Source organism: Eubalaena glacialis, chromosome 14 (genome assembly GCF_028564815.1).
Source record: "Eubalaena glacialis isolate mEubGla1 chromosome 14, mEubGla1.1.hap2.+ XY, whole genome shotgun sequence".
NCBI classification, from domain to species: Eukaryota; Metazoa; Chordata; class Mammalia; order Artiodactyla; family Balaenidae; genus Eubalaena; species Eubalaena glacialis.
In genome coordinates this window covers 25,005,150-25,015,960 of record NC_083729.1, presented here as the reverse complement: position 1 = coordinate 25,015,960, position 10,811 = coordinate 25,005,150, and the positions used below count along the sequence as shown (strand labels likewise).

Below are 10,811 nucleotides of genomic sequence, written 5' to 3'. Positions count from 1 at the left end.
TGCCATGTGAGGACACAGCGAGAAGGCTGCCGCCTGTAAGCCAGGAAGGGAGTCTGCACCAGAACCCAACCATGCTGGCTTCCAGATCTTAGACTTCTAGCCTCCAGAACTGTGATGAAGAAAATGTCTGTTGTTTAAGCCCCCCAGTCAGTGGCATTTTGTTGCATCCAGAGCAGACTAACACAGTTGCCCATATCAATAGAGGACAGAGGGAAGGACTGAATCAAACTCATTTTATAGACACTGATGGGAGCAGAAGAACAGGTTTGAACCACCAACTATATACCTCTTACCTGCTTCTCATCCTAGTTCTGAGGCTTGATTCATTAGCTCACACAGTTCTCACCTTAAGAACTTTAACAGTTAGTATCCAAAATATACAAACCGTGCATACAACTCAATATCAAAAAAAAAAAACAAACCCAATCAAGAAATGGGCAGAAGACTTAAATAGACATTTCTCCAAAGCAGACTACAGATGGCCAACAGGCACATGAAAGATATTCAACACCACTAATTATCAGAGAAATGCAAATCAAAACCACAGTGAGGTACCACCTCACACTGGTCATAATGGCTATCGTCAAAAAGTATACAAATAATAAATGCTAGAGAGGGTGTGGAGAAAAGGGAACCTTTGTACACTGTTGGTGGGAATGTAAATTGGTGCAGCCACTATGGAAAACAATATGGAGGTTCTTTTAAAAACTAAAAATAGAGCTACCATATGATCTGGCAATCTCACTCCTGCGCTTATATCTGGAAAAGATGAAAATTCTAATTCGAAAAGATATATGTACCCCACTGTTATAGCACTGCTGTTTATATTAGCCAAGAAATGGAAGCCACCCAAGTGCCCATCAACAGGTGGTTCAAGAAGATATATACATATACAATGGAATATTGCTCAGCCATAAAAAAGGGTAAAATATTGCCATTTGCGGCAATATGGATAGACCTAGAGAATATCATCCTAAGTGAAGTAAGTCAGAAAGAGAAAGACAAATATTAAGTGATAAGATATCACTTATACATGGAATCTACAAATTAATACAAATGAATCTATATACAAAACAGAAACAGACTCACAGACATGGAAAACAAACTGGTTACCAAAGGGGAAAGGGAGGGGGGAGGGATAAATTTAGGAGTATGAGAGTAACAGATACAAACTATAATATGTAAAACAGATAAGCAACAAGGATTTACTGTAGACCACAGGGAACTATATTCAATGTCTTATAATAACCTATAATGGAAAAGAATCTAATATATATATAAATATATATAACTGAATCACTTTGCTGTACACCTTAATCTAACACAATATTGTAAATCAACTATACTTCAATTTAAAAAAATAACTTGATATCAACTCTTTTTGCCATTTTTCTAGCTCCTCCTGTGCCATTTTTCTCACTAGACCCAAGAGATACCCCAGCAGCAAGACTGGATTTTATCCTGAATATCAGGTAGACCTTCTATCTTTCTTTCTTTATCAAGAGAGCAGAGTCTTCTCCTGCCTTTGTTTTTTTTTTTTTTTTTTTTGCAAAGTGAGGCAAGTAGGACATAGAAAAGAAATAAGCCAAAGAGGCCTCCCCAAAGTGACAGGTGGGAAAATTGTTTGGCCTTTTCTGCTGCACACACAAGCAAGATGTTGTCAAATTCTGTAAACCCTTCCTGCCTGAGAAAGTGAGTCTACAGGCTGTTCCCTGGTAAAGCCATTAGCAATTTGGAGAGCAAGAAGGTGAGCCCAGTAGGTGTGAGGTCTGTGCAGGTGGAGGCTGCCTTTCCAGCCTGTCTTCTCTTTTCCACATCAAGAGTCTCCTCCTTCCCAAAGCAGCAGACCACCTCCTCCAGCAGCGGACACCCAGACCTGCCGCCTCTCCCCCAGAGCCTTCTCCTTCCTTTCCGGGCTCTCAGAGCAGTAGCAGAGCTGAGGGCACAGGTCTGATGTCCCACCCCTGGCCCTCACCCCTGCAGGCCCCTCTGAGCCTGGCCTGTCATTCATAAGTGCAGGTCCTCCTCTTAGAGGGTGTGGGGCTTCTGCACCATCCTTTCATGGCCAAAATGATAAGAATGTTAATTATACTAATAACCACTGTTGATTGACTGCTTTCTGCTCACCAGTCACGGTGCTAAGTATTCGACAGGCATGGTTTTGTCTGAGTCTTCCAACAACTCTATAACATGCATATTAATGGCATCTCCATTTCACAAATGAGGGAAGTGAGTCTTAGAAGGAGGATTCCTAAAGTCAGCTGGTGCACTGGCCAGTGGTGGGCAGTGAGGGCCCTGCAGATGAGCCTGGGAACTGATCCCCAAATATAAGGCCCTTTTGCAAGATTCTGATAGAGAAGTCAAGCCAAACTGTTCAGATTCATTTTTACCTGCAGTTAAGGGCTGCTTAATAACAGTCTCGTAATTGTAGGGGGGTGGCTTGGCAGTGCTGTATTGGCTCCACTATCCCTAAGTATGTGTACAGATGGTGGACCCACAGTTTTCACAACTCTCCCTTATCAGGTGTCATTGCCATTGTCTTCAATTGGCAGCCAATTTCTACTAACATTTTCTTGTTCTTGAACGATACCTTACTGTTATTTCAGCTTTATCACTATTTATGTAGTTTGTTGTAGGTTCTCCTCTTAACCCTATAGGGAGTGGTGAGGTACACTGACATATTTTCACCTGTTATTTTCCAAGAACTAGATTGAAGAAATGTATGTATCATACTGGGCTAAACCAAAGGAAATTGCTCATATTCAATCATTTTTACCTTAGGTTAAACCATATGATACTGACTATATTCAACCATTTTTGACCTATAAAAATGGCAGTTTCATATGGTCCAACCTAATAGTTCAAATAAAAATTATTCTTATCTCTTTGCTAGATAATTGTATGCATCATTCCCTCCAAATATGTGTGTACAATGATACTTATTGGTGCTATTTTGCCGATGAATTTGTGTTATCTAAATAATTTGCAACATACTACTATTATATGTTAATTGTAAGAAAATTATAAGTTATTTTTTAAGTTTGCATATTTTTTCTGTGATCAGAGATCCTGATTGTAAGCTCATATTCTTTCTTTATGAGTTGTTCTTTCATGTTCCTCTCCAGTTCTTTATCATTACCTGATTCCTTTTTCGCTGTGAAGTGGGTATCGATAGGACATAGGGACCTTCCGGTCTTTTGTGTCACCTTAATAGACCCTGGTCAAAGAAGATTGAAAAGCACGACTTTATGGGCTAAGGAGGTTTTTCAAGTGCCACAGCTAGTAAGTGTGGATTAGGATTCAGATCCAAGCCAGCTTGCCTTGCAGATGGAGGATGTGATGCATATTTTGGTAAATGGCATCAGTTACACCCCTGTGGCTTCCTGAACAAGAAAACCCAGGCTACCTTGACTGCTGTTTAGAGAAATTAGGACGCCAACATTTACTGAGTGGCAACTGTTTGCCAGTCACTCTGTTCAGTCTGTTAGGTCCAACCTCATTTAATACAGCAATAAACCGTCTGAGGTTGGTATCATTAATCCATACAGGTGGAGAGATAGGTTCACAGGCTTGAATACTAACGCACTACTGCAGAACTGGTAGGTAGGTGGTGAGAGCAGAGAGCAAACTTCAAAGCTCATTTGATTGTTCACTGCACTGCCTCCTCTTCTTCCTCCCCCACATCCTCAACCTCCCGCCCCTATATTCATCATCGAATCCTACGGGTTCTACCTAAAAAATGACTCTGGAATCTGTCTGTCCACCATCTTCACTACCACTGCTCTAACGCTGTCTCTCCTGTGGACAAATATGCAGCAGCCTCCAAGCCTCTGCCCTGTCTCAGACCCTCCCCATCCTGCTGTGTGGCCTCCAACTTGCTCCACAATCCCATACACAGATTGGATCATAATCCACCTCTTCAGTGGCCCTGCAGTGCTTGCAGGGTATAAAATGAAAACAATCCAGCTTTCCAACCTACCTTCCTGGCCTTGTCTGCCAAAACTCTCTACTCCCAACCCTCACTCCACTGACTCTCCAGCCCCTCCCACCCCCTCTAACACCCATGACTTCTCCAATCCAGCTCCTGGTCCTCCATGTACTTGCTACTCAGGGCACCTGGAGGGACTTCTTTTTTTTTTTCTTAACCTACCTGCCAGTTCTCCACCTGGCAGATTCTTCTTCCCTCAAGGCCAATACCAATGTCAGTGCTTGTGGGAGAACCACCCCAGACTCTCCTTGGCAGTTCCTAGCTCCTCCTCTTTATATCCATCCACAGGACTCTGTACACATTTTTAATTAGACCGTTTCTGTTGAATGAGAGCTAGTTGTTGAAATGTCTAATCTATTTTTCCCACTTGATAATGAGCCCCCAGGGGATAAAGATCATGTCATATTTATCTTTGGATTGCCAGCATTCAGAAAAGTGCCTGGTATAAAGTCAGTACTCAATAAATGTTCATTAATGTATGAATAGTCTCTCACGCACGTAAGAGCATCCTGAGAAGCTGTTCAGTACCGCAGACTGAAAACTGAACTACAAGGAAGGATGCTTGGATTGTAGTCTGGGCTCACCTACCAACTGGCTGTGTCACCAGGGATAGCACTGATCTGGGTCTCAGTCTCCTCACATGTAAAAGTGGGGGACATCTGAGTGCCTTTCAAGGGTTCACATCTAATGATGCAAAGGACTTGACGGCTTGCCCCTAAAAATATCTTTTTTTCTCACTGAAAGGGAAAGACCTTATACCTCTTCCAAGAAGAGTCATGGTGCACAACCAGGAGCTTCTAGCCAAGACCCCCATCATCAAGTTCAAGCAACAGGACTTTTACTCCTTGCGGGATTATTGCCTAAACAGAGGCCTGCTGTTTGAGGATGAGACGTTCCCTGCTGAGACTTATTCCATAGGTCTACAGCTGCTCAAGGGAAAAACCTCGCCAGCCTAAGCTGGATGCGGCCAAAGGTAAGTGAGCCTCCTCTCTAGCTCCTGGACCCTCTGACATGGTGCCTCCCATGGTGCCTCCCCCTGAAATGACGGGCCTGAGACCTGGTTTTCAGGGCTGGCCCAAACTAAACTGGAAGGAGACTGAAGTTCATCTGGTCCCTCAACTATAGTGTTGTATCCACAGTGGGATGGAGTGACCCTGTACCAGGAAGCAGGACCCCAGTTCTAAGATAGCATGTCACTAGATTACATGCCTTAGGATTCCCACATTAAAAATGGGAATGCATGGGTAGGAGGATTGTAGTAGTAGCTGTGGGGTCTCTTCAATCTCCATAAATGAGCCCCTCTGTCAGTCTTCATCATTCTTTATTCTGTCAGGTATCACGGTCTTTATCTTTTTTCTTTCCTTATTAGAATTTACTCAAAGGGAAGATAACATGTCAGTCACTTATACAATAGGATGAATTTCAACAATTGCCTTGCCTCTGTCATGTATATTTGTATTTTCAATCTTGTAAAGGCTGATCACCTATAAAAGAGTTGTAAACATCAGCTGTAAAATTAGGGAGGTATTTCATGGCAATGTTCAAACCCCCTGACTCCCCCACCCCAGTAGACCACCACTAACTCCACCTTGAAGCCAGGTGAGCCCTGTTGGTTTTTCTAGAACTATCTCAGTTTCAGGGCATGAAGCTCCAAGGGAAATTTCTCAGCCCACTAAACATTCTCATAATATCATTTTCATTGATGCAAAGGACCTGGCTAAGGGCCACTTTGAGGGCCCTGATGCTCAAACCTCCTGTTCATGCTTCCAAAAGCAGCCAGCAGAACCTAGAGTAAGAGGAAAGAATATAATGTCTAGTAAGCTAATGATTATAATATCAGCAAGCATTACTGAATGCGAATGAAATGCCAAGCACTGTGTGCAACACACTCAATAAAGCCAGGTTAGGTTATGCAGAATAGGTATTTTCTGATGACATAGAACAAGACGGAAACTCTGGAGGTAACAACTCTTGTCCTAACTCAGGACCAATTTGTAGCTTTGGGGAAGGGGAGGGTGAGTGGGGATCAGGTGGGGCTTAGGATGCTGCTTAGTTAAGATGGGGGTGCTTCAAGCTTCTAGAATCCATCTTACCATCCAGAGGCAGTAAGTCCCCAACAATGGCTCCCTACTTCTGGACTTCACTCCTACGGAGAGCTGAGCAGAGAACTCTATTTAAAGCTTGGAAGGATTATATTTTTCTCCCTTTGTTATTTTCAGATGAGGTTCTTTTGGAATGTTTTTTTTTTTTTTTCACAAGGTACTGAGCAATAGATGTGAGACCATATTTATAGTGTTAAAGAATTTATAACATTTTTATTTAGAAAGGGTTGAGAGTTTTTTATTATCTAATTCCAGCAACATCTCAAATTGTGATGTCTTTTGAGGTCCAGGAGAAACTGAGGCAAACAGAAATGAAATGACTCATACAGAATCATTCCAGGAACCCAAAAGAGAGGCAGCCAGGGGCCAGACACTTTTTACTCCCATTCTTCTTCTCATCTGAAAGCTTACCCGTCCAAAAGCTCTACCAGGGGGTCATTTTTCATTCCAACATTTCTTTTAAAATGTATATGTGGATATGTCATATCTCTTTGTATCCCTTATCACAACTGGCAGCACTTATGCTTGTATAGTATTTTCCAGAGCTTTCCATGTGTCTTCTCCTACTTTGTCTCATGTTCTTTCCCAGTTTTATGAGAGAACAGGTTCAGACGGGTGATGTGACTTGCGCAATGTGACACAGTTAGTGAGGGAAAGAGCCAGGATTTAAACTAAAATTTCTGACTCCACATATTGTACTATTCCTCACATAGGATTGTGTGCCCCACAAGATTCTGTTAGGATTTGGGTGAATGAATAAGTGAGTGAATGAATGACTCTGTCCACAGGCATCGGAAATGGGTTTCAAGCTCTACATGTATAATAGAGAATTCTTGAGTTGACCTGTTATCCAAGTAAGATGGTGGAGGAGAAAGCTGATGTAGTCACCCCTTAAACATGGTGACGTCCTCAACTGCCACAGGTCACAGCTGCGACTGAAAAGAGCCTTGAAAGAGAAGCTCCAGCCAGCATGGAACAATCCTACCTGTAATGGCCAACACTTAGATAGTGCTGACCACATGGCAGGCCTGGCTTTAGGTGCTTCGACTCACTGAATCCTCATAATAACTCTATGAGGAGGTACTATTATTAGCCCCATTTTACAGATGAGAAACAGAAACAGAGAATTAAGTGACCTGCCTAAAGTGTTAGAGCTGGGATTTGAACCCTGGAGTCTGGCTCTGAGACATATTCCTAACACCACAACTGTATCGCCTCCTGTAAGGCTTCATCATAAGCTCGTGATATATTTTAGGCTCCTGTTTGCTGCTAATAATGTCTTGTGCACCAATAGAATCTCCTACTTTGTCTGGGTAACAGGAATCAATCCCTGTCTATCTTCTGCCCTTCTTTCCATTTTTATAGGTGAAAAGAATGAGGATAAAAATGGTACCAGTACCTAACAAGATTATTTTAAGGAATAAATGAAGACAATACTTAGAACATTGTCTAGCACATTGTAAGCACTTACTAAACACTAGCTATTGTTACTATGACTAATTTGGGAGGGATGGCATAGAGTGGCAGCCACAGGGGCCATCCCCTGGGATTTCTTGGGCTTTCACTGTCCAGTCATCTCATCTTCAGTCTTCAGCCAATTTCAGCAAACACTTTTAAGGAGAAATGTGGGTCAGAGGAAACCATTTGGGGAGGCCAGGGTAGCCTGGCAGGGAGTGTGCATAGTGATTTTCTTCTCACATTCTGCTGCCTATCACTATTAGAAGGTTGCCTCCCAATCTAAAGCTTGCTCAGTGCCTGACCAGAGGCCTGACTGGCATCCCCTAAACTTCAATTATATAATGGCTGAGGTGGCACCAAGGCTCCTTAGGCCATTTCTGCATTCTAGGCTTTTCTAGATAACGGGAAAGCTTCATACTCTAGGCAACTGTTAAACCATCATGGATATCATTCTACCTCGCATACTCATCTAGGCTAGGTAGGTTCAACAACAATGCAAGAGTCAGGGGCATGAAACTAGGCTCAGCTTTCTACGCCTCATGAAGAAGAAAAGTTGCTTCGCATCCCATAGTTCATGTTCTCTCTCTCTCTCCTTTTGCCTACCTCTTCCTTCTTCTTATCTTCCCTCTCTCTAGCAATTAACCCTAATCCATTTTGCTGCTGTAGAAGCTCCTTCTGTTGCTTCCTTCAGCTTTTCTGGGTTTGAGGAATTGGTAACCCACTCCCCACACCCTCCCCTCCCCCCACCAGCAGGCAGTCAGGTTCTGTAAATGCCTGTGACTGTGCCTGGAGCAAATGGCGCTGAAAGGATCCAACTCCTCATCCTCCTCAATGCTTTCTGCAACACCAGCCTCAGCAAGAGACAATGCTGAGAATTACACTTATACCTGGAGACTCTATGTGATATTTCCCTGAACTGAATTTGGCACTTAGAGTCACTTTCTTCTAAAAATTTTATTTCACGAATAATAACAAATTCCATTTATCAAGCATGTACCTACGCTAGGTATTAATCTAAGCACTTTACATACAACATTTCATTTAATTACCATAACAGGCCTATGAGGTAGATAATATTATTATGCTCATTCAGTAGGTCAGCACTGTCCAATAGAACTTTCTGCAATGATGGAAATGTCCTTTCTGCCAATACAGTAGCCACTAGTCACATGTTGGTATTGAGCAATTGAAATGGGCTAGTGTGACTGAGGTATTGAAGATTTGATTTAATTTAATTTAATTTTATTTTATTTTATTTAAATGTAAGTCGCCAATATGGCTTGTGGCTACCATATTGGAAGACAGAATTGTAGACGTAGATTTTCACACAGAGTTGCCACTGTGTCAGACTGAGGGATTGAAATTTCATCTTTGTCCCCATTCTTTAGTGAAAAACATGTTCATTTCTCAACTGAAGAATGGGCTGGGGCCCCAAAACATGTTCACGACTTAGCACCCAGCCCCACTGTGGATTTTGGCCTGTGGCCATCCCAGAATGAAGTGTTGCCTTCCCAGACACCGATGTTCATCTTCCAAGTAGCCAGAGCAGAGTTTCCGAAAGGATCATTTACTATAAATGATTCACCTTGGTTTCAACATGAGTTATTCCGGAAAGGAAGGGGTTAACAAAGTGGAGCTCTGAATGTAGGTTGTGAAGGCAACAGGTAGCAGAAGGCGACAGAAAGAGAGCACGCCAACAGCCAATTGCCACTGAGCCAAAGAACTTTGATTCCAATAAAGCAAAGTTCTCTAGCAAAAATAGAAAAGGGAGTGACGCTGCCACCTGGCCCAGCCTGAATTCTGGCCACCGGCTGAAAGGGCCTGTGTCTGAAGACCAACACGCTAAACCGGGTGTTTCCTCATCCAAAAGCAGCACACCATCTGGGGGAGGGCATGAGGAGTCTTTGACAAGAACACAGGAATCACTGTCCAAAACACAGGAAGTGATGCCGTGTTAGAAGGGACACCTCCAGAGACAACTGCAGGGGAGTGCCTTGTTCGGTACCACTTCAGATATGGGTTATGGGTGTGGACGCAGAGGGGAAGAGGGAGGAGGAGAGGGGAGAGGTCGAGATCTCCTATAGGACATAACCAACAGGAACTATATAGATATATCCTATTGATTTATTTATCATGAGGAATTGGCACACATAATTATGGAGGCTGAGGCGTCCCAAGATCTGCTATCTGCAAGCTGGAGACCCAGGAAAGCTGATGGTGTAGTTTAGTCCAAGTGGGAAGGCCTGAGGACCAGGGGGGCCGATGATGTAATTCCCAGTGCCAGGACAGGAGAAGACCAATGTCCCAGCTCAGCAGTCAGGCAGAGAAGGGGTGAATTCTCCCTTCCTTTACCTTTTGTTCTATTCAAGCCCTCAATACATTGGATGATGTCCATCCATGTTGGGGAGGGCATTCTTGTTTACTGAGTCCACTGATTCAAATGCTAACACTCCTTAGAAATAATGTGTAGCCAAAAATCTGGGTACCCCATGAGCCAGTCAAATTGGCACATAAAATGAACTATCACAGCTTCCTTCTGTACAAATGATGTTGCAGAGACCTCAAAGGGCCAATCCATCTCACAGAGTCAGAAAACACTGAAGACCCTGCCTGCCGGTGTGGTCCATGGGGAAGGCATTATGGGAGCGGAGTGCCTGATGCACAGCCTGATTCCTGTGGGACCTAGGGTAAATCACTCAACCTCTCTGAACCTGCTCCTTGCCCTGGCTGGGCCTCAGAATCACCTGAGGAGCTGTGTGGATCCTGAACTCTACCTCCATCTGACCTACTAAATCCAAGTCATGGGGGGCGTGGCCTCCAGCAGTCTCCATGTCTGCGAAGCTCCTGCGTGATTCTGAGTCACACTCGGGGTAGAGACTGCCCATCACCAGTCTTACCACATTCTCTCACTGCCCTGGTGTGCCCAGCCCACCTAGTGACAGGGGACCTGCCCAGAGCCAGGGGATTTTTATCTTCCAACCATCTTGATCTATTTTCTCTGTGGGCCTGGTCTCAGAAAGTCGGCCCGGCAGACTGAAATGCTTCTGGGTATAATTTCTGTCTCCTCCTACTTTTGCTCTTTTTGGATCACCCAGGACCCCTCTAAAGCCCAGACTGAGGAAGGAACAGGCAGCTCAGGACAGGAGATAAAAAATGCTAGTTTGGTGCCCAACTTTTATGCACACAATTCTAGTGTTTGCCCATAAATTTGATGTTGACAATTGATTTTTTATTTGAAATAATTATCCTTTAATTTTCATAAA

At 43.4% G+C, this 10,811-nt stretch overlaps 1 protein-coding gene across 1 annotated transcript in view; it reads left to right on the top strand.

Moving 5' to 3' along the window:
* The first annotated feature begins 4,764 nt into the window (after positions 1–4,764).
* CAPN13 (calpain 13) overlaps positions 4,765–10,811 on the top strand; it is a 66,880-nt gene continuing 60,833 nt past the window's right edge. The window contains 2 exon segments of the mRNA XM_061210872.1: positions 4,765–4,918; positions 4,921–4,961. Coding sequence (XP_061066855.1) covers positions 4,765–4,918; positions 4,921–4,961 — 195 coding nt within the window.